This window comes from Aulonocara sp. 'chitande type north' Nkhata Bay, linkage group LG13 (assembly GCF_057382095.1).
Source record: "Aulonocara sp. 'chitande type north' Nkhata Bay isolate Kocher_YH1m ecotype deep benthic linkage group LG13, A_spYH_male_GT1.1, whole genome shotgun sequence".
In the NCBI taxonomy this organism is placed as follows: Eukaryota; Metazoa; Chordata; class Actinopteri; order Cichliformes; family Cichlidae; genus Aulonocara; species Aulonocara sp. 'chitande type north' Nkhata Bay.
This window is the reverse complement of record NC_141356.1, coordinates 31015415-31042293: the sequence shown is the minus strand read 5'-3', so window position 1 is coordinate 31042293 and position 26879 is coordinate 31015415. Positions and strand designations below refer to the sequence as shown.

At 43.0% G+C, this 26879-nt stretch overlaps 2 protein-coding genes across 5 annotated transcripts in view; both read left to right on the top strand.

The window, feature by feature from the left end:
* Positions 1–8861, top strand: part of unc5b (unc-5 netrin receptor B) — a 53147-nt gene extending 44286 nt beyond the window's left edge. For 2 of the 4 annotated variants that reach the window (XM_086259870.1, XM_086259868.1), the window contains 8 exons: positions 845–1036; positions 1430–1798; positions 1889–1976; positions 2292–2466; positions 2562–2801; positions 3784–3933; positions 5109–5584; positions 6054–8861. In XM_086259870.1, coding sequence (XP_086115996.1) covers positions 845–1036; positions 1430–1798; positions 1889–1976; positions 2292–2466; positions 2562–2801; positions 3784–3933; positions 5109–5584; positions 6054–6219 — 1856 coding nt within the window. In that variant the 3' untranslated portion in view covers positions 6220–8861. The remainder of the gene's footprint in view (positions 1–844; positions 1037–1429; positions 1799–1888; positions 1977–2291; positions 2467–2561; positions 2802–3783; positions 3934–5108; positions 5585–6053) is intronic. The other 2 variants (XM_086259871.1, XM_086259869.1) reach the window with 2 other exon arrangements.
* A 7299-nt stretch (positions 8862–16160) lies between these two features.
* slc29a3 (solute carrier family 29 member 3) lies at positions 16161–26837 on the top strand. Its single transcript, XM_086259867.1, has 7 exons — positions 16161–16435; positions 17276–17427; positions 17512–17924; positions 18379–18461; positions 19527–19753; positions 25239–25401; positions 25740–26837. Exons 3-7 carry the CDS (start codon positions 17595–17597, stop codon positions 26344–26346), a joined length of 1410 nt encoding a protein of 469 aa, XP_086115993.1. The 5' UTR covers positions 16161–16435; positions 17276–17427; positions 17512–17594; the 3' UTR covers positions 26347–26837.
* Positions 26838–26879: the final 42 nt, after the last annotated feature.

Genomic DNA, 26879 nt, shown 5'->3' with positions numbered 1-26879 from the left:
GTAACCTCAGTTATTTGTTGGAGTGGTATCAGCGTGGTTTTCTGTTGCTGTAGCTCATCTGCTTCAAGATTCATCGTGTTGTTCAGAGATGCTCTTCTGCAAATTTTGGTTGAAATAAGTGGATACTTGAGTAGCGTTGCCTTCCTATCAGCTCAAAGCAGCCTGACCCTTCTCCTCTGACCTCTGGCGTCAACAACAATACCACATTCAAAGTCACTTAAATCACCTTTTTTCCCCATTCTGAGGCTCAGTTTGAACTTCACCAGGTCATCTTCACCATGTCCACAGGCCTAAATGCAATGAGTGGCTGCCATGTGATTGGCTGATTAAATATTTGCATTAAAGAACAGTTGAACAGCCGTACCTACAAAAGTGAGCAGCTATGCCAGCCCTGATCTAAAAAGGCTGAAAACACAAATTGATTTATTTTAACACAGATAAATCTGATTTTTTTTTTTTATTAATAACAGATGTTACTAATTACTAATTAGAGGTCATTTCCTGAGTTCTAGGAAAGTTATTTTTACCCCACTCAATACTTTGACCCCCAACAAATTGGATTTACAGCTATATAAGAAAAAAAAAAGATTTTTTTAAATATATTTTTTATGTTCAGGACTCTGTTTTTAGTCTGATGATGAACTAATGAATTAATCAGAAAATGCTTTCAGCACTAACTTAGACTTCCATGACTAATTTATTCTGCTTACTCTACAGCATGTAGTAAATCAGATGATATGCCATACATTATGCTTCCTTCCCTCATGGTTTTTCCTTGCAGATGTAAATGTGTGTTTTCATCTGAGTCTCTTGATGATGTTTTGGCTTTCTGTCCCTCTTTCAGCCCTGGCTCCAGGTATGGGTGTAGCAGTCTACACGGTTCTCGTGGCCCTGCCGCTGAGCGTAATAATGGCACTGTGCGTGGGAGTGCTCGCATACCGCCGCAGATGCCGACATCTCCACGGAGACATCACCGATTCTTCATCAGCTCTCACCACCGCGTTCCACCCTGGCAACTACAAACCTCCCAGACAGGGTGAGTTTGCACACGCATGCACACTCGCGTGAGTCGGCAGGTATTTGCACTCAATTTTTTTTTGCATTATTCCTTTTTTCCCCACAGCTATTCTCGTGTTTTTCTTATTTTCATAGAAACACTGTCCCTGCTCATTTTTATCATCGCGTTGCTATTTATATCATCCCATAAATTAATTCTCTTATACCATTATCTCCTCTCAGTCAGCTCTCCATTCTTTACTGCGTTACATTTTTTACATTTTAAACATTCGTCATGGTGTCCTTTCTCTTGCTCTTGCCATCAAATATTAATTAGCAACATTAATCCATTCCACTGGCGTCACTTTCGGCTCTCTCAGCCCTGCTCGTGTCATTTCTAGTGATAAGCTCCTCTCTTCTCCCGTACCCACAGATAACCCTCACCCTCTACATCCCTCAGCTCCTCCAGATCTGACAGCCACAGCGGGGGCTTTCCGTGGGCCGCTCTTCTCCCTCCAACAAGGGGTCAACGACAGCCCCCACAAAATCCCCATGACCACCTCTCCGTTGCTGGACCCCCTGCCCAGCCTGAAAATCAAGGTGTATAACTCCTCCACGCTTTCTTCCCTGGAGCTTCCCAATGACATAAGCTCAGGTGACGGAGAGATCCTCAGCTTAAAGTCGGTGGGTACCGTGGGCAGAGAGCGAGAGTATCACACCCACACGCTATCCAGAGAGGCTGGGTTGAGTACAAGCGCCACGCTTGGAAATCTAGGAGGACGCCTCACTATTCCCAATACAGGTACAAAGCTGATTTGTAGCTAGTGATAACTAAAGACACCTTTAGATGCATTGAAGACAAGATAAGTCATGACCCCCTTCTCTTTTTTAGGTGTAAGTTTGCTGGTCCCCCCTGGCACAATCCCCCAGGGGAAGTTCTATGAAATGTACCTCATCATCAACAAGTGGGACAAAACAACGTGAGTGCCCCTTAGTTCTTTAATTCTTTATTTCTCTTATCTGTTTCACCCATAGAAGGCAGAATAGACCTTAGTCTCACCTCAATCAGAAAACTTTCCGTTGCAAGACTCGCTTCCACTTCTGAGCATAAAAATATCAACAACTTGTCCCAGCCTTTAACTTAAAATTGAAGAAGCTACTTTCAGCTGCTCCCTTATTCGTAAGGGTTCACCACGGCGGGTAGTTCCTGGTGTTTGATTTAAGTTAGGATGTTCCAAACATATCTGCCATTTTCTTTTAAAAATGAAGCGTGTGCATGTGTGTGATATCTACAGGTTACCCTCTGAGGGCAGTCAGACTGTACTCAGTCCTGTGGTGAGCTGTGGTCCATCTGGTATGCTGCTGAATCGCCCCGTTGCCCTTACTTTGCCACACTGTGCCCAACTAGACACGCCAACACCTGACTGGACTCTCACACTGAAAACGCAAACGCATCAAGGAGCATGGGAGGTGAGAGAGCCTCACGCTGGTATCAAATGATGAATGCCTTCCCTTTTTTTTGCTCTTTTTTTGTGTCACTGATTGCTCCTTTTATCCCTGTTCAGGAGGTGCTGACTGTAGGGGAGGAGACTTTGTCGTCCCCATGCTACCTGCAGCTGGAGGAGGAGTGCTGTCACGTTCTCATGGAGCAGCTAGGAACATACGGCCTTGTGGGCCAGTCGTGCCCTCCACAGCCTGCCTGCAAGCGCCTGCAGCTGGCTCTCTTCGCCCCCCGCGCACCATGCCTCTCCCTGGATTACAGCCTCCGGATCTACTGTATCCATGACACCCCACATGCACTCAAGGTGCTGCTCTCATGTTTATGCATCTGTGTGGGTTTATATTACTGTCTCCTCACGTGCACTTTAAGCTGTTCACCCTGTTGCTTGCCTGCGATTTCCTGTCTCTGTTGCTTTCTATTCATTTGTCTTTCTGCTCTCCCGAAGCATTTTCCTATACTCGAAAACATTCCAAAATTAATTAGGTCTTATTTATTCCACGTTTTTTATTTCCTTAGCAAAACATGGTACCCATACACATATACAGTGGGACTTCCAAAGGTGTGTAAACTTAAAAATAAATAAATACTCATCAGATAAGCTGAAAAATACCCTTGTTTGAGTTGATTATGTCACTAAAGAGAGATATAACACGACTCTGAAGACATGCGAAGCAAAAAATAATGTAACACAAAAGATCCTGCATAAGACTTGGACATGCAAAACCAAAAAGCATAGCAAGAAATAAAATTAAATGAACTATAAATAGAAAATAACATAGACAAGGTGTATTATATTGAAGCATGTCACGGAATAAAAACATTAAAAGTTAATATAACTTATTTCCATAGTGGTTCTGGGCGATAGAGGAGTACCATCCCCTTTCAACTCTGCAGATCCATCTCATTTCTCCAAATTAAATTTGGTGCAATACATTGAGTTTTCATGTCCCGCAGGAAGCAACGGCTCAAAATAGTAGAGCAAAATACAAAAACTATACCAAACACAAAGTGAGTGTTCGATTCAGTGGAAAAATATTTTTCCTCTCTCAGACCAGCCAGGATAGTAAACACGAGTGCGCTGTGTGCAGTATATTGGCATCCCGCTGCATGATTTCTGGCTGGAAAAGTTCAAACAGCTTTTAAACTGTTAGCTCAGAGCATTTCCATTTGGACACATTTTAATTAGGCATCTTTTGAAAGCATGATCTTGCAATGCGAGAGGATGAGCCCGCGCTAAAACCAAATAAATAAAGCCCTAAGCCCGTCTTCTATGGCTTTCTGTGCAGGAGGTGCTGGATTTGGAGAGGAGTCTGGGTGGAGTTTTGCTGGAAGATCCCAAGCCGCTGCTCTTCAAAGATAGCTACCACAATCTGCGACTGTCCATCCACGACATTCCCCACACTTACTGGAGAAGCAAACTTCTGGCCAAGTACCAGGTGACATAATGCAGCAGACTCGTTATAGATATATGCATATATATATATATATACATAATATGCATTATATGTATGCCTGAAGTCCAACTGATATTCACCAGATTTCTAAATAACCTTATCACATCAACATCATTAGGCATTGCAGATTTGCAGCATTTAGGTTTTTGATGTCACAGACCTAAACTGTTTTTGACATTTCATGATTGTGGTTTTAAGTGAAACACCACCACACTCATGTTCTTTGTGAAATGACTTGTTTCTTCCATCAGTCCAGTCTGGCGGCACGTGAATAGAAGAGAACAGAACACAGAAGCTTTAAAAAAGCTGATACAGACCAGTGACAAATTAAGGTGTCTTTTTAAATTGCAGGGCAGCTGAGCACTGGCTCTAAAAAGTCTCTGGCAGTCTACTGAAGTGATTAAACAGTGTTTTTTAAAAAGATATTCCCTCATTTAGGGTTTTAATCATGGTGGCGGCGAGACCTGTCTAAAACCTCAGTCCAAAATCTCCCATAGGTGTTCAGTTGGCTTGAGCTCTGATGATAGTGATGACCATGGCATATAATTTAAACATTTTCATGCCATAAGGATGGGGACATTGTCATCCACAGACCGACCACTCCCACCAGGATAGAAAGGTTTCATTTAAGGATGAAGCTGATCGCTCATGCCAACTTTATACTGTGCAGTAGCCTGCAAAGTTATACCAGCAAAATGCCTCCCACAGCTAAACAAAACAACCAGATCAACTCACTGGGGTGCTCAGGCTTTTCCTTTAATTTGTCATAATGAGCAGTACTACACAAGCTTAAACAGTAATCTTGCTTCATTTCAATAAGAGGGCTATTTTACAAATGTTATAGCATACTTGACTGCTGTAAACACTCAAAGTCTCTCCTGCATTCTTTTCGCAGGAAGATTGCAGTCTGAACCGTTTCTGAATAAACAAACAGAAAATCTGATAGCGCTTCTAATTTATGGACAGTGCGATTTAGAAATAAATTATCCTCCAACGCACCCAGTTGGTGGAAACACCCACTGCACAGACCTTTAATGGAAACTGCATTCTAGATGATCCCAGATTGTGCTGCTCGGGAAGAGGTCGCTTTAATCACAGTGGTAGAGAGCCTTTTTTTTCCTGGCTTTTCCTGTTTACCACTTTTGTCTGTGTGACAGGAGATACCGTTTTATCACATTTGGAGTGGCAGTCAGAGACCCCTGCATTGCACCTTCAGCCTGGAGAGAGGCAGCCTGGCTGTGTCGCAGCTCACCTGTAAGATCTGCGTCCGGCAGGTGGAAGGGGAGGGACAGATATTCCAGCTGCACACTGACATCCAGGAGGTAATGGTGACGTCTGAGAAAATGCTTGCGCACACACGCGCACACACAGATAACGCTGCAATGCAGCTGCACAGTTACTCCAATCAATACAAAGGTTGGTCTCAGTGCTTCTCGACGCCTCTGTTCTTCCAGACTTTACCTCCGCACTCGCCCCTCCCCTCAGGAGGAACGTGCCTACCTTCCTCTCAAGTGGGACCTTATGCCTTTCGCTTGCCTGACTCCATCCGCCAGAAAATCTGCGCCAGTTTGGATGCACCCAGCGCTCGAGGATGTGACTGGAGGCTACTGGCTCACAGTCTGGGCTTTGACAGGTCAGATAAAGCACGTTTGTTACTTGAGTTGCATTCTGAAACGACTGTAGGAGCTGCAGTGTTCATCATTGTCTGATATGAGATGATTTAAAGAGGCCTCAGAGGTCAGTTTAGAATTGGGTTTAAGTGAATTAAATTTAGACAGACGACTATGAAAAGTCATGTTATATCTGCCCATACTGATTAGAATCTCAAAAGCTGGGCTTGAATATTAAGTTAAAAAATATGATTCAGTCATGCGTGTTATATAATGTTACAAAAATCCATCTTGCTAATTATCTAACCATGCCTTTGAAATATGATGCTTAGCTGGGTATCAGTATTGGAGTGTCAGAGGTTTTTCCTCCAGTATGTGCAACATCCAGTAATGACCAAAAAAAGAAAAAAGAAAAAGATAATCAGTGATGAAGGACTGTTTTTGCTCTCTCCTTTTTCTTCTCACAACTTGCGCCTTCTTTCCTTCATCCAGGTATTTGAACTACTTTGCCACAAAGCCCAGCCCCACAGGTGTTCTGCTGGACTTATGGGAAGCATGTCACCAAGGTGACGCAGACTTGGTCTCTCTGGCGACCGCACTGGAGGAGATGGGCAAAAGTGAGGTGCTAGTTGTCATGACAACTGATGGGGATTGTTGATTGGTCAAGAAACAAGAGAGCAAGACTTTTTTTTTCCTCTCTCACCACCACCGCAATGAAAATACCTGCCTATGAATGAATATGCACACACGCCAGCGCAAATCATAAACCCACAGAGCATTTTGGTTGCTTCACATAAACTTTATTACCTCTGCCTCATTTCCCTTTTCACTGGCCCTGAGAAGATCAGCCACTGTAGCTCCATGGCCACCATAACATATTCCCATGCGTGCCATCCACCTGCTAACCCGATTCGGCTTGAGCCCTCCAAAGCAACGTTGCATCTGCGAGGTATAAAAAAAAAAAACTATCCGAGGGTACCAAGGCATAAAGTGGCTCTAAAGTTGTCTGTCAGACATGGTGTTGACTGCCTTTGAATGTTGAAAATGGCTCCATGCTTGTATATATAAATATGAGTGCTTTGGGAAAAAATGGAAACGTTCATGTATTCAGCACGCTGAAGCACGCACAACGACACAAACGCTAACGCGGGATGGCCTGTGTTTCAGTAGCAGCATCAAAGTGCACCCTCACCTCATGGCAGAGGACTTTTGTTTCTTCATTGTCATCGCCATGTGTGCGCTGAAGGACAGGCAGCACCGACCTGCCTCCAGCCTCCCCAGACTGCACACACTCCAACACACACACAGGCAGAGCAGTCATTAATCGGCTCTGAAGCAGGCAGGCTAGGATTTCTCATCTAACTGCTTCGACTGATGACAAATCGTGTAGCGATCGAACCCTCAAGGTTCGAATTTTTTGGGCGTAAAAAAAAAAGCTGCCTCTCCTATGTTGTAGAAGTGCGAATTTTTGAAGTTTGCTTCAGAATTGGCGAATAACTAGACTGACTCTTTATACCAACAAACGCCTCAAAGCCTTGGCATATCATTCCGACTCACAGGGGTGTTTCTCTTTCATCTCTCCTTGCATTCCTCTTACGCTCTGCCACACTTCAATCTTTTGAGAATAAACTGCAGGAGAGCTTTCTGGTCATCCCTTAAAAAAACATCAACAAAAACAAAGTTTCCTTTGGGGAACGCTTTCATTTATTGTCCAGATTTGTGGATTCTTTGTTTTCTGTTTCTTTTCCTTTTACTGTCACTGGTGTTACGATCATGTAGAGCCTGTTTTAACATCTGTGCTTGTTTAGGCTACTGATCTGCTGTGTATTATTTTTTTGATCCTAGTAGAGCACGCCAAAATTGGAGAGTTAGGACACAGTGGATGTCTCTCTTGTGAATAACAAAACTATGTTTATTTCTGGGTTGTTTTTTTTTTAAATCTTGTGCATCAATTCAAAAAATGTAAAATATAATCTGTAAGACATGATTGGACGGGGGGTCAAGTGTCCTGATGAATTTGCTGCACGCTGTAATTTGGAGGCTTTGCTGTAATTGAAGGCCATTTCCCGAGATCACACATGATTGTAGGATAGAATAGCCCTGCTTTGAATCAAATGGGCAGCAAGGGGACCGTGAAACTTACCTCAATCTGTTCTCTGTCCCCCACTTATCTATATGTCCATATGTCCATGCATCGCCCTGTAGCTCATTCTGCCTCCCTTCTCTCAACTCTTTTAATCTGCCTGCTTTGTGGTCAGGGTCCTCAATCTGTTTGCATTGTCACTATTGTTCCGTCAGCTTAAATGCTTTCGTCTGTAACATTATCTTTGCCTAAGTTCTGTGTTATTGAGTCTTTTTTATCCCTCTAAGCAAAAAAAGTGTTCATATCTTAAAACAACCACAAGAACCAAAACACAGGCAGTATCCCTCCTCCTCAGCAGTGAGTCATGTCACTGTTTTGTGTGAATGAACCGTGTGTGTGCGCATATGTGTGTGTGTATGTGAGAGTGGATGTGTGTGGGCAGGTGGGTGTGCGCGTACAGTATGTGCACATTCTTAAGATCTGTCATTTCTCTTTGTAAGTGCTATGCAAGTACATAAGAAAAAGTGAAGCGTTTTGACTTCTTTTGTTTCCTGGAAGAGTAAGATTCTATTTTTTCAGATCAGGACATTGACAGGGTTTTGATTTTGTATCCTAAATTGGTTTAGGAGTAGTTTTAACATTTTTTCGGTGATGCTAGTCTGTGTGGGGATTCTCCATCCGGAGAACAATTGGATCACTGACCAAGAAAGCTGCTACCTTAAAACAAAAAAGCACACGTGGGAAAACAAAGTGGCACAGCGACTGACATGATGACCTCGTGCCCTGCAGGTCTTTGCCCTGAGGAAAAATACCTGGACACAATCTGTTCAGTACTTTGGATCCCTGAACACTGCAGGACTTTTTTTCTTTCCACAAGTCTTGTTACAGAGACTGACTAGCTGTAGAGTACAGTGTTTATTTGTCCAGATTTTTTGAGTGTCTGCTGGATCTTTGGCCATATCTCTGGATAATTTATGCTGGAGCTGTACTGGATTCAAAACGTGCTCCCGTCAAAGAGAGAAAAAAACTACCCTTTGTTCAAGAAGACAGACATTTTTACAAAAAACACCCAAAAACAAAACTAAAAAAAACTAAAACTAAATGGATTCAGTGACATGATTTCATCTCTGTAAAGTACTAATTGTAAATAAATGTCTAGCCTTCTTACCTGTAACTAAATATAATTTTTATGCAATAAATTATATTTCTTAGTTTAACAGCTGTGTGTTTGTGTTTTGCTCTTTATTGCACTAAAGCCTGCTATTGCACTGCCATATCTCAAATAATGCATAGAGCTAATTGCGAGCTTCTTCAGCGCTTAGTACTTAGCACTGAAGGACAGAATTACAGTTAAATGGCATCTGTGGTTTTGTCAATTACACCCATTTTCACAGAAAATGCAGAGCTGCTCAACCTGTCCCTCTTTACCTCACACTTCACTGGAAAATTCCCTTTAGGTCCATTTAGCTTTAAAAGCTTTTAACTGGCAGGCCGTCTGGTCTTCACATTAACATGGTCTTGGAGGTACTGATAGTGGCCTTTAAAGACTGCCTTGGGTGTTTAGATTGAGGATTCTAACCTCAGTTTTCCTTTATGACTGGGCAATGAGTGGGAAATGATCAGATGAGGCTCTCATATCGAGAAAATATTGTGTCATCTCTATATGGAGCGTGCGTTGCTGTAAGATAGACAACACTTTGCACCTGTTTCATTGGTGGCTGACAGTGCGTGAGATAACTGAACCTTGTATAGTGTATAAAATGCTGGTATAAAAGCTGACTGTAGCTTCAGCCCTGCACAGGATGTTTTTGTATTTTAAAGAAAAGAAAATGAGAACATGCAGCATTAACTAAACATAATTTTCTCCTTTTTCGCATGATAACAGTCATCGCTGAGCCTACAGCATTTTAAATAAGTGTGTGACCATATGAAGAGCACTTCAGGCGCTGGTGTGAAACATGCACCCAGAACTAGCCTGTCAGTGGTTCCAGTCCAGCCCACTGTGAAGCCATTAATAATTCAGGTTTCCCAATAAAATACACTGCTATTCCTGGTGTGGTGATGCCAGCGCTACTACTCTGCCCCTGAACTCTATGGAAAGTTATTATTTTTAAATTCTGGTGAGTGTTTATGGGTTAGTTCCCAAAACACTGTAGATGTGAAGCTTTTGTGTCTGTGCTCTGTAATGCTCGTGTAATGACAGCAGGCTGAATGAATAAAGAGTAATGGGGGTTTGGGGGAGGGGGGTCATCATAACTAGGTTACAGTTGCTTTACTGGTTCACCCTAGTAAAAGATCAAACTGAGCTCTATAGTAATGTGCGAAAGTCTTGAGCCAGCCCTCCATCATTTATTTTTATTTTGCTTCCAAGGAGCCAGACTTTCTTGTCATTTTTAAAGTAAAGTTAAAGTGATCTTGAGCAACAGGCTGTGTGACATCAGCTGCTTTTTCACTCATTTGCAACCCATACGGTAATGTTTTGGTTTCATTTGTTAAGCCTCGCCATATCTGAGCATGGTGTGCGCTGTGTCCTTAAGAGAATTTAAGGGAACTGAACAAGTGGAAGACAAAAAAAAATCTAAACAAAACAAATAAACATTCTCTACAGCAGATGAATAGTATCTGAAAGTAATGAACTGAATACATATCAAAAAAGATCCGGCAAAGACCTGATGCAGGATACAGAGATGTATCTGGCACTCAGTTGATCCATCTACTGGTCACTAAAGCTTCATCAGAAATGGTCTCAGTGGATGGGTGGCTGTCAAGAAAAAGACTGAGGTATGACAAATTACACAAGAACTGTGCTAAAAGTCTGTGGTAACCGCTCAAGTTATTATCAATATGTATGGAAAAGGTCAGGAGACAAGTACAACAGAGTATCTAAAGCCATCTGTAAAACAGAGTGGAGGCTACATTTCCACCAGTGGTGTTGTGGATCTTGTTAAAAGTCATGGAATTATGAACGCAGAAAAGATTTTGATCCATCACGTGATACTGTCTATAAAGCATCTGATTGACTGTGGATTCATTTTTATAGTATGACAGTGATCCCAAATAGAATGCCGGTACAGTGAAAGAATACCTGGACGGAAAAACGCACAGTGGAACACTATCAGTCATGGATTGGAGCCTGAACATAAAAAATGTTGAAGCAGTGTAGGATCATCTTCACAGGGAACAAAACAAAAGGCAGCAAACATACTAAGAAGAGCTTTGAATATTCTTCAAGAAGCTGGAAGAACTATTCCTGACGACTATTTAAAGAAATGACAAAAAAGCTTTACTAAAAGATTTCAGGCTGTGTTGAAGAATAAAGGTGATCACACCAAATATTGACTTTCAAACTTGTTAGAAGCCTACCTTACTGTGTGTTTTTCTTTATATAATTTATGTTTGTGCACGTTTCAATAAATCGCTGCTTCTCCTCCCTGTTTTGCTCGTGTTTTTCTTCTTACAGGTGTTGGAATTGTTCTATACAAGAGAGGTACACGACGAGACCTGTGGATGTGTTGTTCTACAGTGCCCTCTCCAGGCAAATATGGGCTAATGATTTAAGCATTATTTTTTATGCATTTATTTTATTGGAGTGATAAATGTGATATATGCACAAAGCCACAATATTTAACATGACTCCTTTTTTGCAAGAGAGAAAACAATATCAAGAAAAGTTTGAAACTGTACTCCCGTCACATATAGACATAACTGACACTTTTACGTCAGCAAGGAAAGATGACTTTACAACTGAAATCTACATATTGTATTACATTATAATTTGTTAGTTTGATTAAAGAAGCGGCACAAATCAATTACTACACTGCATTACTCTTTCACCATGGCTGTATTCTATATACAGTGGGGCAAAAAAGTATTTAGTCAGCCACCGATTGTGCAAGTTCCCCCACTTAAAATGATGACAGAGGTCAGTAATTTGCACCAGAGGTACACTTCAACTGTGAGAGACAGAATGTGAAAAAAAAATCCATGAATTCACATGGTAGGATTTGTAAAGAATTTATTCGTAAATCAGGGTGGAAAATAAGTATTTGGTCACCTCAAACAAGGAAAATCTCTGGCTCTCACAGACCTGTAACGTCTTCTGTAAGAAGCTTTTCTGTCCCCCACTCGTTACCTGTATGAATGGCACCTGTTTGAACTCATCATCTGTATAAAAGACACCTGTCCACAGCCTCAAACAGTCAGACTCCAAACTCCGCCATGGCCAAGACCAAAGAGCTTTCGAAGGACACCAGGAAAAGTATTGTAGACCTGCACCAGACTGGGAAGAGTGAATCTACAATAGGCAAGCAGCTTGGTGTGAAAAAATCAACTGTGGGAGCAATCATCAGAAACTGGAAGACATACAAGACCACTGATAATCTCCCTCGATCTGGGGCTCCACGCAAGATCTCATCCCGTGGGGTCAAAATGATCATGAGAACGGTGAGCAAAGATCCCAGAACCACACGGGGGGACCTGGTGAATGACCTGCAGAGAGCTGGGACCAAAGTAACAAAGCTCACCATCAGTAACACACTACAACGGCAGGGAATCAAATCCCGCAGTGCCAGACGTGTTCCGCTGCTGAAGCCAGTGCATGTCCAGGCCCGTCTGAAGTTTGCCAGAGAGCACATGGATGATACAGCAGAGGATTGGGAGAATGTCATGTGGTCAGATGAAACCAAAGTAGAACTTTTTGGTATAAACTCAACTCGTCGTGTTTGGAGGAAGAAGAATACTGAGTTGCATCCCAAGAACACCATACCTACTGTGAAGCATGGGGGTGGAAACATCATGCTATGGGGCTGTTTTTCTGCCAAGGGGACAGGACGACTGATCCGTGTTAAGGACAGAATGAATGGGGCCATGTATCGTGAGATTTTGAGCCAAAACCTCCTTCCATCAGTGAGAACTTTGAAGATGAAACGAGGCTGGGTCTTCCAACATGACAATGATCCAAAACACACCGCCCGGGCAACAAAGGAGTGGCTCCGTAAGAAGCATTTGAAAGTCCTGGAGTGGCCTAGCCAGTCTCCAGACCTCAACCCCATAGAAAATCTGTGGCGGGAGTTGAAAGTCCGTGTTGCTCGGCGACAGCCCCAAAACATCACTGCTCTCGAGAAGATCTGCATGGAGGAATGGGCCAAAATACCAGCTACTGTGTGTGCAAACCTGGTAAAGACCTATAGTAAACGTTTGACCTCTGTTATTGCCAACAAAGGTTATGTTACAAAGTATTGAGTTGTATTTTTGTTATTGACCAAATACTTATTTTCCACCCTGATTTACCAATAAATTCTTTACAAATCCTACCATGTGGATTCATGGATTTTTTTTTCACATTCTGTCTCTCACAGTTGAAGTGTACCTCTGGTGCAAATTACTGACCTCTGTCATCATTTTAGGTGGGGGAACTTGCACAATCGGTGGCTGACTAAATACTTTTTTGCCCCACTGTATATATATATATAAAACTCAGAAACTAAACACATTTGTTAGATCAAATCCAATTTAAATAATTCCCATCAGTATAGGTTTCATAGCAGTATGCATATTTAAAATATTTGTAAAGGATTTGTCTGCAAAGAAAACTGTTTTTGGGTCACTTGTTAAAATATTTTTTGGTCTATATTAGTAAACAGTGTTGGGACTAACGCGTTATTAAGTAACGCGTTACAGTAACTACGTTATTATTGTGGTAACGAGCACGGTAACTAGTTATTATGCCAAAATCAGGAACGCGTTACTCGTTACTGGGATTTAGATTGGCTCGTTACTCGTTACTTCGTGTGGTGGCTATCGCGGAGCTTCCACAGATTCAGTAACATTAGCAAGTGGTGGAGGCCAGCAGGTGGATGAAGGAAAAGGGAGGCAGAAGGAAAAGAGACCCGAGGCGGCCGCCGGTCCGAGTGTGAACTGAACTTCAGGTAAGAAGTTATGACCTGCAGTCTCTCTGGGTCAGATATGAACCGAGTTTAGGTGGAGTTTATTTTCGTTGTGCTGACTTTTTCCGTACTGCGTGCTAGCTAGCATGACGGAGTTTCTATACAGCTGGATGGTGCTATGAAGTTAATGATGTTGCACTTTATTTTGTTCATAAGTTATTAGAGTTGCCAACCGTCCCGTCTGGTATTCAGAGAAAATATTACGCGTTTCTTATTGAGGTGAAAAGGAACAGTTTGTCCCGTAATTCAGCTACAATGGAAAAGACACAAAGCTGGAGTTACTCTGTGTCTTTGCTGCACAGCTGCCTCTTCTTCTTTCATTCTCCCCCCTCCCTCTCCCGTTTCTACTTCAATCATGAAAACTGATCAATGATCAGCTGATCGGCTCTCTTGTTTGTTTATCGCTCACTTTGCGCCGAAAGAGGAAACCAGCGGATGTCGCGCTAAACAACAGCAGCATGTTTAAGCTTGATCAGCTGTTGTTAGAATTTATTTAATATTAATTTCTAGTATCAGCTGATGTTTGCTGGAGCCACAGCTGCAAAAAAGATGCTGGTCATGATATCGGTTTGGTTATCTGGTGAGAGGGAAACATGAAGATGAAACCAGGAGATGTCCTTACTGAATCATCAGAGCTGAACAGGTGATGGAGAAACAGGTTTACCTTTTAGGTGACATGAATGAGTTGAAGTTATGAACTGTTTCTGAGAGACAAATAACACCAGGATCCTTTTCTAAGCAGCTGACAGCTGGTAACTGTGCAGGGGCGGGTCTAGCAAAGTGTTGCCAGGGGGCCATGTAGGGCATTAACAGGGAGAGGGGGGCACAAAGAAATACTTTTCTTTCTTATTCTCATTTAAAATGTCTAGCTTTTAAAAAATAATAATCTGAATCTTACAACAAACGATTGATAGATTGATGCATATATACCATCAGAACAGTGAACATCACTGTCACAACAGTGTTTATTTTCATTCAAAGGCTTTATGATTTTTCCTATATTGGTGGGCCGGTCTCTAGTCAAAATGCCCGGGCCAATTTTCTGTCCCAGTCCAGCCCTGTATGCAGCTCATCTGCAGTCTGGTGTTACCTACATCTTCCTATTCAGAAGGCAGAATTTCCGAGTTCTGAGTACAATCAAAGCACCACGACTGCAGTTTTTGTGTTGATGTAAAAGGCGCACATGACACTGTGACGTAGGCTAGAATCATGGCAGCAGTCAATGACGGTCCAGGCGTGGGATTTCTCTAGTGGAAATATGCACATTATCTTTTCCTTTCTATTGGTAGGTGGCACAGTGCACTGTGGCAAGTAAGCAAGCTAGAAGACTGGCAAAGTTATGGAAGCAATACATTAACAAGAGAATTATGAGTAAAACCAAAGTTACTTTCCCTAGTAACTAGTTACTTTGAAAGTAACGAGTAACTTGAAGTAACTGAGTTACTTTTGAGAGAAGTAACTAGTAATGTAACTAAGTTACTATTTTAAAGTAACTTACCCAACACTGTTAGTAACACACGGCAATGCACGCTCCATATAGAGATGGCTCTACATAGTAAACTCTTCTCTTTTTGCACAATTCAAACATTTTTCACATAGAAATTGTTGCACTTTGTAAAAAACAAAATGAAACCTATTAACAGCAAGGATCACGTAACAGCAGTGTTCACTGTGTCTGAAAATTTGTGAACATGAGACATTTGTTTTCAGTATTTCATTACTTAAACCTGCGCTTTTCATTTAAAAAGGCTGTAGCGGAAAGTGTTTGTCTCTATAGTGACAAGACTTCCGGTTTTTCCTTCCCCACAACCCATTTTAAGATAAGATAAGATAACCTTTATTAGTCCCATGCTTGGGAAATTTGTTTTGCAAAGAAAAATTAGAGAAAATCACTGGAATAAGATATCAATAAGATACTGTACACAATAGGGTAGAATAAAATAAAATAAAATACTATATACAATAGAATAGAATAGAATAGAATACAAATGCTATATACAATATGAGTATAATACAACGATGCCAGAAAGAGTATTGCACTTAGTGTTATTGCACATGTGTGGATGTGTGTGTTTGATCAGTTGAAGGCTTTGTTGTGGAGTCTGACAGCAGTAGGGAGGAGAGACCTGGGAAAGCTCCAATGCCAGGCTGGTAGGCAAACTGAAGCGGATTCAGTGATGAGCTCACCAGGCGCCGAAGCTGAGTCAGGACCAGCCGCTCCAGGGTCTTCATCAGGTGGGATGTCAGGTCCTTAGGGCGTGAAGTCTTTGCCTTTTCGTTTTGTACATAACTGTTTTGGGGGCAAATAAAATGCAAATAGGGATTAAAACCGCAGAATTAATGATTACCGGTGCTGGAAATACTAGCGCTTGATGCAGTGTTTTGATTTTGTTGCCACTGGTACCCACAAAGCAATGCGCGAAAGTCACGTGGTCTGTCTGAGGTCCTTGGGGCGTGAAGTCTTTGGCACTGGTACAACACAGGAGGTTTTCCAGAGATGTGGGACTCTCCCCAGCCTCAGCCTCAGGTTGAAGAGGTGCTCCATCACCCCACACAGTCGGTCTGCGCAGGAAATCCTTTTCAAACATATTTTGAAATGCCTCCGAGTTTTATACACATAAGCGTAACTCGGCGATATTTTATTTTGCCACTTTGTAAAATAATATGGTTTGAATCAGCTAGTGATTGTTTTAAATATTTACGGCTTTAACTTTGAAGATTTTTTTTTTTACCGGAAATGATGTTGTTGTTGTTGTCAGCCCTGGTCAGCTGACCAGAGTTTTTGAGGCGGTCCATTAAGCGCCAAGGAAAGGCAGAAGCAACAGCGAAGGAGTCCACAGAGAAAGGTACATTTAAAATAATTTTACTTGAGCTACAGTTTGTATGGGTCGAGAAGGTTGCTCACGTTTCTTTTTGCACTTAGCTAGCATCTATTGTTAGGTCACGTGTAGGTGTTAACGAATAAAAGACAGCTTTTCGCCATTAACGACCCTTAAAATGAAGAGTGCCAACAAAAGAGCTGAATAATTTTACAATGAACACCGGGAGTCGCAAAAACTGCTGCTAGCAGGATACTTTGTTAAAAGAAGCGGCTCTTTAGTCTGTTTTTACTTACTGTTGCTTTTTCGTGGGTAAGCGTCACGTGAATATTTGTTCCTCATCAGCACATCACGATTTTAAGATGCAAAGTCAGCTGTGTGCTTCACGTCAGTCGCCTTTAATGACCCGCTTTTTGACGTGATAAAGCCGTGCTAGTTTGAACCTGCTTTGTTTCGTTTGTCTGTTCCTGCCTGCGGTGTTCAAACACTTCAGGCAGCTTCTGTTCTGGTCTCATGAGCGGTCCTGCTTGCATCACTTGCCGCTTATTTTTAGCGTCTTTCATGTGATACTTTACTTTTAAAAAAGAGTAGAGACGCTTTATAAAATTGCCGAAAGCCAGTATTATGGTTCAACAAGAACATGCCCTAATATGATAATTGACATAAATGCTGACTTTTCCTTCTGATGGAGCATTTAGTTGTGGGTTCAAATCCGTAGTTGCAGTGGCCCATTAAGAAATGGCATTGGTCTCCTTTGACAGTCCACAGCAGGTCACGATTGTCTATTTACTGTGAATGTTTACTGACCATACTGTGGTGACAAACACAGGATACTTATATTTTTTTTATTTCTTACATGTTATAAAGAAACAGATGTGGAAGATGCAAGACTGAATGAAATTGATCATGTCAGGTGGCTGATTCACTGGAATTTCTGTCAGCGTCAGTGACCTCTCCAGACTATGGGCTCCGAGCAAACGTGGTTGACTTTTCCCATCTGTGGACAAGTTCTAAGAAAAGTAAGCGTTATAATAACAATATAATGTCAGTTCCTCAGTGAATTTGTTTTGTTCTCATATTTTTCTTCTTCTCCTCCTCCACAGCTTTCTGTTTAAAACTTCCTGCATTGGTGCTCTTCACTTTTGCAACCTTCGCTTTGTGAGTAACCGGCACACAGTCTGTGGAAATGGACGGTACAGGGCCTGTGCACCCCAGTCTTAACTCATCATATCTTCCTAATGCACTTGGTAACCATGATGAATCTGATGAGGAAGACGAAGAGAGCGAAGACCATAGCCTCTCTGCGTCTCTTCTCCCCCAAAATTCCCCACCACCTTTGGCTGTGCGCTATAGTCCAGAGGACTCGTACTATTTGGTGTACATCATTTTCTTTCTGATGGGCATTGGATCCCTGCTGCCTTGGAACTTTTTCATAACAGCTAAACACTACTGGCTCTATAAACTTAGCAACGACACTCATCACAGCGGCAACGAGGAGCAGCATTCAGACCTCAGTGTGAGTGCTTAACAAAGCGTGATATGCATGTTTTTCACAGGAAGAAACACATCTGGGCAATTCTGCATGCTTGTGACATGAAGCTGTTGCAACCCCGTCTGAGATCATATGACTTGCTGTCTTTTTGCATCTGATTGAATACCATTGCAGCCTGCTCCCAGGCATTGTGGAATTTGTTCATTTGTTCTCACTCATGGTGACACTTGTATGCATTAATGTGTAAGAAAAACATAAAGCAAACTGCCATTAAGTCTTGATTAATTTTTGATTTTGCAAGATAAACACTTGCTTATACTTGGAGGAAATGGCTATTACAGATTTATTTATTCGTTTCACCCTCCCCTTTCACTTCCTTTTTCTTTTGTGTGTCAGATGCCGCATGCATCCATAACTCTCTGCTTTTATTCAAGTGAATACTGATTAAAAATGTTTTCTTTTATCTCTCTGTTCACAGGATTACTTTGAAAGTTATCTGTCCATAGCCTCCACTGTGCCCTCTGTGTTGTGTCTGATCCTCAACTACGTTTTTGTTAACAGGTTAGCTCCCCACACACACACACACACCCACACACACACAGGTCAGTCCTCTCTGAGAGTTTTCTGTCTTTCACAGTTCAGCCTTGCTGTTCGGTTACTGGATGATTGGACGGTACAATGTCACATTTGTCCTGTCTAGGTTCTTAAAGGACAGGGCAGCGGTGATCTAATTTATGTTGGAACATTTGATCTAGTGTGTCTCTTCACCCTCTCTCTGGATTTTTGTTCAGCTGTGTTTATTATTGGGGTGGATAATTAAAGGCTAGCTGTGTCACATTAGGCCAGACTGCGTGTGTGCGTAATAGTTTATAACATGTTTAAACAACACAACAAAAAAAAAAAAAAAGTAAATCCATTGTGAATGGTCAAATGTGACTTTTGCATCACTTTCAGCCTCTACACACATTTCTCAGGGAGATGGGTCACTTGACCAGAGGGTTTTACCATGGTAGCCTTGTGGATGGGTTCTGATGAATGGGGCCTTTTTGAGAGAACCTCAAATTTGGGGTGAAATCTGGTCAAGTGAAGTTGCCTTTCTCCCTTGTTGTCTTTGTTGTTTACTTCCAACTCTGATGGTTTCTCCTGCTCATGAACTTGAAAACAATTACAGTGCTGTGGAAAAGCATTTTTCCCTTCCTGATTTCTTGGGGGTTTTTGGTTGTTTTTGTTTTTTTTGTTTTTTTTTGCATATTCATCACATTTACATGTTTCAGATCATCAATATTAGTTTTTACATTCTCATTTCATTTCAACCCCTACACAGTTTCTCAGGGCGATGCATCTCTTGACCAAGGAGGAAACCACTGCTGGCCAAAAACAACACGAAGGCCCGTCTCACATTTTGCCAAAAAACATCTTGAAATCTTTTGTGAACTAACTAGACAAAAGTTGAACTTTTTGGAAGGTTTCAGTCCCGCTACATCTGACATTAAACTAACACAGCATTTCATGAAAATAACAACATATCAGCTGATTTGACATCCATGTTTACTTTTGTAAACCCAATTATGTTAACAGAGCTCAAAGATCTTTCTGCCTAATCCCAGTATGTGTTTGTGTGGATAGGGTGTCTTCAAGAATCCGAATCCTATCATCGCTGTTTGTGATCCTGTTTGTGTTCGCGGTGACCACAGCGCTGGTGAAGGTGGACACGTCAGACTACAGGATGGGATTCTTAGTCGTCACACTGGTCAGTGTGGCCGTAGTCAGCGGCGCTTCCAACATCTTCTATGGTAGCATTTTCGGGATCAGTGGCCACTTTCCCATGAGGATCTCTCAGGCCCTCATATCAGGTAGAGATCTTATTCAAGTCAAGTTAGAGATGTCTTTTGTTGACACTGGTGTCTTTTATTAAAGTGCATGCTCACAAATATTTTCTCATGTTTTCAAATCCTGATTATGTGCTGCTTCATGAAGATGATTTCACTGTATGTAGTAACTTCTTACGTCACATTGTACGAGTATAGTTTCAGTTTTCAGTTTTATTTGTCATATGCAAGTTAGCACAGGGTCAACATTGCAATGAAATGTGTTTGACGAGCAGCAGTCACTCAGCAGCATGATACAGTAGAAGAAAATATAATAAAATAAAATAAATAGAAAAATAGTAAAGAGCAAAATATTAGAGAGATGTGGTAAAAGAGGAAAGATGACTAAATATATATGTATCTATAAATATAAATTAATGTATACTAGTGATTAAATAAGAATCTTGAAAAGAAATATGACGGGAGGGCAGATGGGATATTGCACAGGAATGAGCAGCAGAAAATTACAGTATTGCACTTTTTAAATGGTAAATGGCCTGTATTTATATAGCGCTTTACTAGTCCCTAAGGACCCCAAAGCGCTTTACATATCCAGTCATCCACCCATTCACCCATTTTAAATATAAATATCAATAACAATAAAGTGGCGTGACCAGTGCAGATTAAACAGAGAACTTGTGAAGCTGCAGGGTAGCTTCTGAGTGCGTCCTGTGGACTGTGTTGTGTGTGTTTAAGTGTTGTGGTTGAGATGTCGTATGGTTGGTGGTAAAAACTGTTTTTAAGTCTTGTAGTCCGAGCCGACAGACTCCTGTAACGTCTGCCAGATGGTAACAAGGAGAACAGCTGATGTGCTGGGTGGCTGTGGTCCTTGATGATGTTGTGTGCTTGACGGAGGCATCGCTGGAGATAAATGTCCTGAATGGCAGGAAGCCTCGTGCCAGTGATGTGCTCTGCTGCCTTCACCACCCTCTGTAGTGATTTACGGCTGCTGGCAGAGCAGCTTCCGTACCAAACTGTGATGCAGCTCGTCAGCAAGCTCTTGATTGCACACCTGTAGAAATTTGAGGTGATTCATGCCAAACTTCCTCAGCCTCCTCAGGAAGTAAAGCCGCTGGCGAGCTTTCCTGACAGCAGTGTCTGTGTGAAGGGTCCAGGAGAAGTCCTCGGTGATGTTGACTCCAAGGAATTTGAAGCTGCTGACCCTTTCGACCTTGACACCGTTGATGTGGATGGGCTGGTGTTACCTGACTGGGCGTTTCCGGTAGTCCACTATCATTTATCTAGTTTTGCTGATGTTGAGAGTCAGGTTATTTTCCAGACACCTCCTCTCTATAGGCCGTCTCGTCGTTGTCTGTGATGAGGCCTACGATGGTTGTGTCATCCGCAAACTTGATGATGATGTTGGACTCATGTTTAGCAACACAGTCGTGTGTGAACAGGGACTATAGGAGGGGGCTAAGCACACAACCCTGTGGCGTACCTGTGTTCAGGATGAGTGATGAGGAGGTGTGCTTACCAACTCTCACCACCTGGGGCCTGTTTGTGAGGAAGTTTAGAATCCATCTGCAGGTTGGTGTTCCCAGCCCAAGGTCGACGAGCTTCGTGGCAAGTTTTGAGGGGATGATGGTGTTAAATGCCAAGCTGTAGTCAATGAAGAGCATCCTTGCATATGTATTCCCTTTTTCCAGGTGAGTGAGGGTGGTGTGCGTTGCCAGGGCGATGGCATCCTCTGTGGCTCTGTTTGTCCAATAGGCAAACTGAAGAGGGTCCAGTGTGTCAGGGAGGGAGGAGCAGATGTGACCTTTGACCAGCCGCTCCAGGCACTTCATGATGACGAATGTCAGTGCAACAGGACGGTAGTCATTCAGACAGGAGACCACTGATTTTTTGGGAACGGGAATGATGGTGGATGCTTTGAGGGACGTGGGGACCACTGACTGCCTCAGGGAGAGGTTGAAGATGTTGGTGAACACCTCTGCCAGCTCGTCTGCACACACTCTGAGTAGCCGGCCTGGGATGCTGTCCAGTCCTGGAGCTTTGTGAGGATTGACCTTTTTAAAGGTCCATCTCACAGCTTCTGTTTTCAGAGTTAAAGTTGCTGCCTCACTGTCCTCCTGAGGGTAGAGGATCTGCTCTCTGTTGTCTGCGTCGAAACAAGCATAGAAGTTGTTAAGCTCGTCTGCGAGAGATGCAGTGGGCTGAACACTGCCTGTGTTGTCCTTCTTGTAACCCTAACCCCCATTCGGCCAGTCAGATCACTGCTCCATCCTGCTCCTGCCCGCCTACAGGCAGAAGCTGAAACAGGAAGCTCCAACCCGGAGGGCGGTGCACTGTTGGACGGACCAATCGGAGTCTGCGCTGCGGGACTGTTTTGATCACGCGGACTGGGAAATGTTTCACGTGGCCGCCAGAGACATTGATGAATACACAGACTCAGTCTGTGGATTTATCAGGAAATGCGTGGAAGATGTCGTCCCATCCAGAACAGTCAAATCCTTCCCAAATCAAAAACCCTGGATTAACGGAGATGTTCGCGCGGCACTGGCGGCACGGAGCACCGCCTTTGCCTCCGCGAACACATCGGACTACAAACACGCACATTACCAACTCCGGAAGACGATCAAAGCAGCCAAACGTGAGTACAGGGACAGGGTGGAGCAACAGTTTGACAACCCTCGGAGTATGTGGCAGGGACTAAACACGATCACAGACTTTAGAGGGAAAACCAGCACACCGCAGACCACGGCCTCTCTGTGTGAGGATCTAAACGTATTCTACGCTAGATTCGACACAGCGAACACCATGAGACCGGACAGTGTGCGCACCGCGGATGACGTCAGTGCGCACACTGTGTCTGAGGAGGATGTGCGGAAGTGCTTCAGGAAGGTGAACGCACGCAAAGCTACTGGTCCGGACGGGATTCCCGGCCGCGTCCTCAGGTCATGCGCGGCTCAGCTGGCTGGAGTGTTCACGCACATCTTCAACCTTTCCCTCTCTCTGTCTGTAGTCCCAGCCTGCTTCAAAATGGCCACCATCGTCCCTGTACCCAAATCCTCCACCATCTCCTCATTGAACGACTGGCGACCTGTAGCCCTGACCCCCATCGTAAGCAAATGCTTCGAGAAGCTGGTCAGGGACTTCATCTGCTCTGCACTACCCGACTCACTGGACCCTCTACAGTTTGCATACCGCCACAACAGGTCCACTGATGATGCCATAGCCCTGACACTACACACTGCCCTGTCACACCTGGAGAAGAGAGACACGTATGTGAGGATGCTGTTTGTAGATTACAGCTCAGCATTCAATACCATCGTTCCCTCGAAGCTGGACAGGAAACTGCAGGATCTAGGACTGAGCAGCTCCCTCTGCAGCTGGATCCTTAGCTTCCTGTCTGACAGACGCCAGGTGGTCAGACTGGGCAGCATCACCTCATCCCCCATCACACTGAACACTGGTGCTCCACAGGGGTGTGTACTGAGCCCTCTCCTGTACTCACTCTACACCTACGACTGCACAGCCACTAACAGCTCCAACATCATTGTGAAGTTTGCGGACGACACTACAGTGGTGGGTCTTATCACCAACGGTGATGAGACAGCTTACAGGGAGGAGGTCAGCGCCCTGACCCACTGGTGTCAAGACAACCATCTCACCCTCAACGTCGCAAAGACAAAGGAGTTGATAGTGGACTTCCGGAGGTGCAGAGAAGTACACACCCCCATCACCATCAACGGCGCCGCTGTGGAGAGAGTGAGCAGCTTCCGGTTCCTTGGCGTACACCTGGCTGAGGATCTTACGTGGTCAGTACACACAAACAAAACAGTGAAGAAGGCGCAGCAGCGCCTCTTCTTTCTCAGGAGACTGAAAAGATTCGGCATGAGCCCCCGCATCCTCAGGACCTTCTATCACTGTGCCATTGAGAGCATCCTCACTGGATGCATCACCACCTGGTATGGCAACAGCACCGCCTACAACTGCAAAGCTCTCCAGCGAGTAGTGCGGTGCTCTGAACGGATAATTGGAGGTGAGCTTCCCTCCCTCCAAGACATCTACAGGAAGCGGTGCCTGAGGAAAGCGGGGAGGATCATCAAGGACTCCAGTCACCCCAGCCATAAACTGTTCAGACTGCTTCCATCAGGAAGGAGGTTCTGCAGCATCCGGTCCCGAACCAGCAGACTGAGAGACAGCTTCTTCCATCAGGCCATCAGACTGCTGAACACGTCATAGACACCTCAGCTTCACTACTGGAACTTTAACATTATGCACTCCACACTGTATATAAATGCCACTTGTTTTGCACATATTCAACTCTGTATATTTTATATATTTTATTATTATTATTATTATTTTATTTTATTTTTTTACTATTTAATTTGTAAAAATGTGTACACACACACACACACACACACGTAGGAAAATATTTAGTATACACATCCAGAAATGCATACTCTATTATATATTGTACATATATTTATTAGTTTCAGGTTGGCCATTCTTGTATTTTGCTCGTTTGTGTTGTTGTGTTTGCACATCTCTGTTGCTTGTGGGGCTCGCACACAAGAATTTCACTCGCATGTGCTGTGCCAGTGTGCCTGCACATGTGATGTGACAATAAAAAGTGATTTGATTTGATTTGATTTGATTTGTAGTCAGTGATGCAGCGCAGTCCATTCCACAGTCGCCTGGTGTCAAAGCTGTGGTAGCTGGACTCCATTTTTGTTCCTGTAGTCCTTTCTGGCCTTTTTTATGGACTTTCGGAGGTCGTACATGGCTGCTTTATATGCATCAGCATCCCCGGAGTTAAAGGCAGAGGTCTGCACTTTTAGCTTGGCGCGAACGTCTTTATTTACCCAGGGTTTCTGATTTGGATATATGCAGACAGTGGTTTTTGTGATGGTATCATCCATGCACTTTCCAATATATCCAATGACCGAGTCTGTGAGTTCATTGATGTTGCCATCAGCTGCATCCACAAATATCTGCCAGTCAGTTGTCTCAAAGCAGTCCTGCAGGACCTCCTCAGCCTCACTGTCCCATTTGTAAATAACCCTGGAAGCTGTTTTTTCCTGTTTCAGTCTTTGTCTGTATGCAGGCAGCAGCAGAATGGAACAATGGTCTGCCTTACCAAAAGCTGGGCGGGGAAGGGGTTTGTAGCACTCTTTGAATGGAGTGTAACAATGGTCCAATGTTTGATCACCTCTTGTGGGGAAGGAGATGTGCTGATAGTATTTGGGGAGAACCTTCTTCATGTTGGCTCTGTTGAAGTCTCCCAGAACCCTTATAGTAAAGATGGCCCCAATTTTTGAGTCCCTTTTTATTATATAACACACTGAATTAAGAATTTGGGATGCTGGATCACTGCCTCTCTTTCTCATTTCCTTTCAGCCTGCTTTCTAATAAAGCTTATAACATTTAAAAAGAAAACAAACAATCAATTTAAAGAGGCAACAATGCAAGACTTTTATCTACTGCACAATACTTAAACCAAGCTCCTTTTCTGCTTCAGGTCAGGCTATGGGAGGTACACTGAGTGCTTTAGCCTCAATAGCGGACCTAGCCATAGCTAAAGATGTGACAAACAGCGCTCTGGTCTATTTCCTCACGGCGGATGTCTTCATTCTGCTTTGCATCATCACATATTTGCTGTTGCCCAGGCTGGCATATTCAAGGTCAGTAGTTCTGGTTTCCATGTGGTTAAATACACCACCAACCACATCTGTATTTTGAATGTACAAATGTGCTCTTGTGTAGTTTATATCATTATTTGTGATTTCACCTGAACCAGTGTTCGTGTCATACACAGGGTGGGTTTAAAAACCCCTCAAAACCATTATAATAAATTAAGATCTGGAATGGGTTCTAAATTAACCTGTGCCAGTCATTTTCTGCATATTGTATATTTAGTTAATGCATTAAATGCATGTGAAATAAATGTATTTAATGATGAAGCAACTATAAATCAATAATAATAATGAACCTGTTCCAATTCACCATTTTTATTCTTTAGACACTACATGGCATGCAGTAGTCCAGGTGGGATGAGCGAGGATGAAGGTGCTGGAAACAAAACCCCACCTTTGCGACCCATCCTTAAGAAGATTTGGCTGCTCGGACTGAGTGTCTTCTATGTCTTTTCTGTCTCCATCATGGTATTCCCTGCTGTATCCTCAGGAATACAGTCTGTTAACAAGGATAGTGGCAGCCCCTGGACAACCACTTACTTTGTGCCTCTTAGCTGTTTCCTCCTGTACAACGTAGCAGATTTATGTGGCAGGATGGCCACAGCCTGGCTGCAGGTCCCTGGTCCCACAAGTAAAGTCCTGCCTGTGCTGGTGCTGTGTCGCTCCGTTATGGTACCACTCCTCATGCTCTGTAACTACCAGCCAAGGGATCACCTCCTTACAGTAGTGTTCAATCATGATGCGTATCCGGTGCTCTTTAACTGCCTGCTGGGTCTCTCTAATGGCTACTTAGGCACACTGCCAATGATCTACGGCCCAAAGGTGGTACATCGAGAGCTGGCAGAGGCCACAGGAGTGATCATGTCTTTCTTTCTCGCTCTGGGACTGGCTGTTGGATCTGCATTGTCTGTGCTCATCGTGCACTATATCTGATCAGGCTGGTACACAGTAACCTGGTCATGTTCAGGTGAATCAGAACTGCAGCATGCACCAGTAAAGTCAGGTATCTGCTCAGGGGGAGTTGCCAATAAGCTTTTCACTTGACCAACATGCCTTAATTTCTTTATACCTCGCATTAATATGTTTACATTTATGAAGTGATTTGTAATCACTGCTGTCTATAAGAAACAGATTTTAAAATTTTTAAAAATCAGATGACAATTTTGGAGTACTCGGTAAATTGTAAAAATTATATTTACTTTTTTTTTTTTTTTTTAAATAAGGCTTTGGGTGAAAATACTTGGTTAAAGGATTTCAAACATGTGGCTTGATCCTGTCTACCTGCTATGAACCTTGACACATCTTGATGAACAGTTTAAAAAACAAATCTACATGCTGTGGTTTGCCTTACTTCTCAATGCGTTTTGCTGTACTACATTACTACTGGCTGTATTGATGGACAACAAATAAAACTCTGGAAGAGGTTTTGTGTGAGGATCATTAGTTTTTAATACAAGTACACCATT

What these genes read in the sequence shown, in the direction of transcription:
- slc29a3 (XM_086259867.1), top strand. Translation starts at nt 17,595, where the DNA reads ATGGACGGTACAGGGCCTGTGCACCCCAGTCTTAACTCATCATATCTT. An exon ending in AGCAGCATTCAGACCTCAGT is followed by an intron (nt 17,925 to 18,378) that starts GTGAGTGCTTAA and finishes CTCTGTTCACAG; the next exon opens with GATTACTTTGAAAGTTATCT. An exon ending in CTCTCAGGCCCTCATATCAG is followed by an intron (nt 19,754 to 25,238) that starts GTAGAGATCTTA and finishes TTTCTGCTTCAG; the next exon opens with GTCAGGCTATGGGAGGTACA.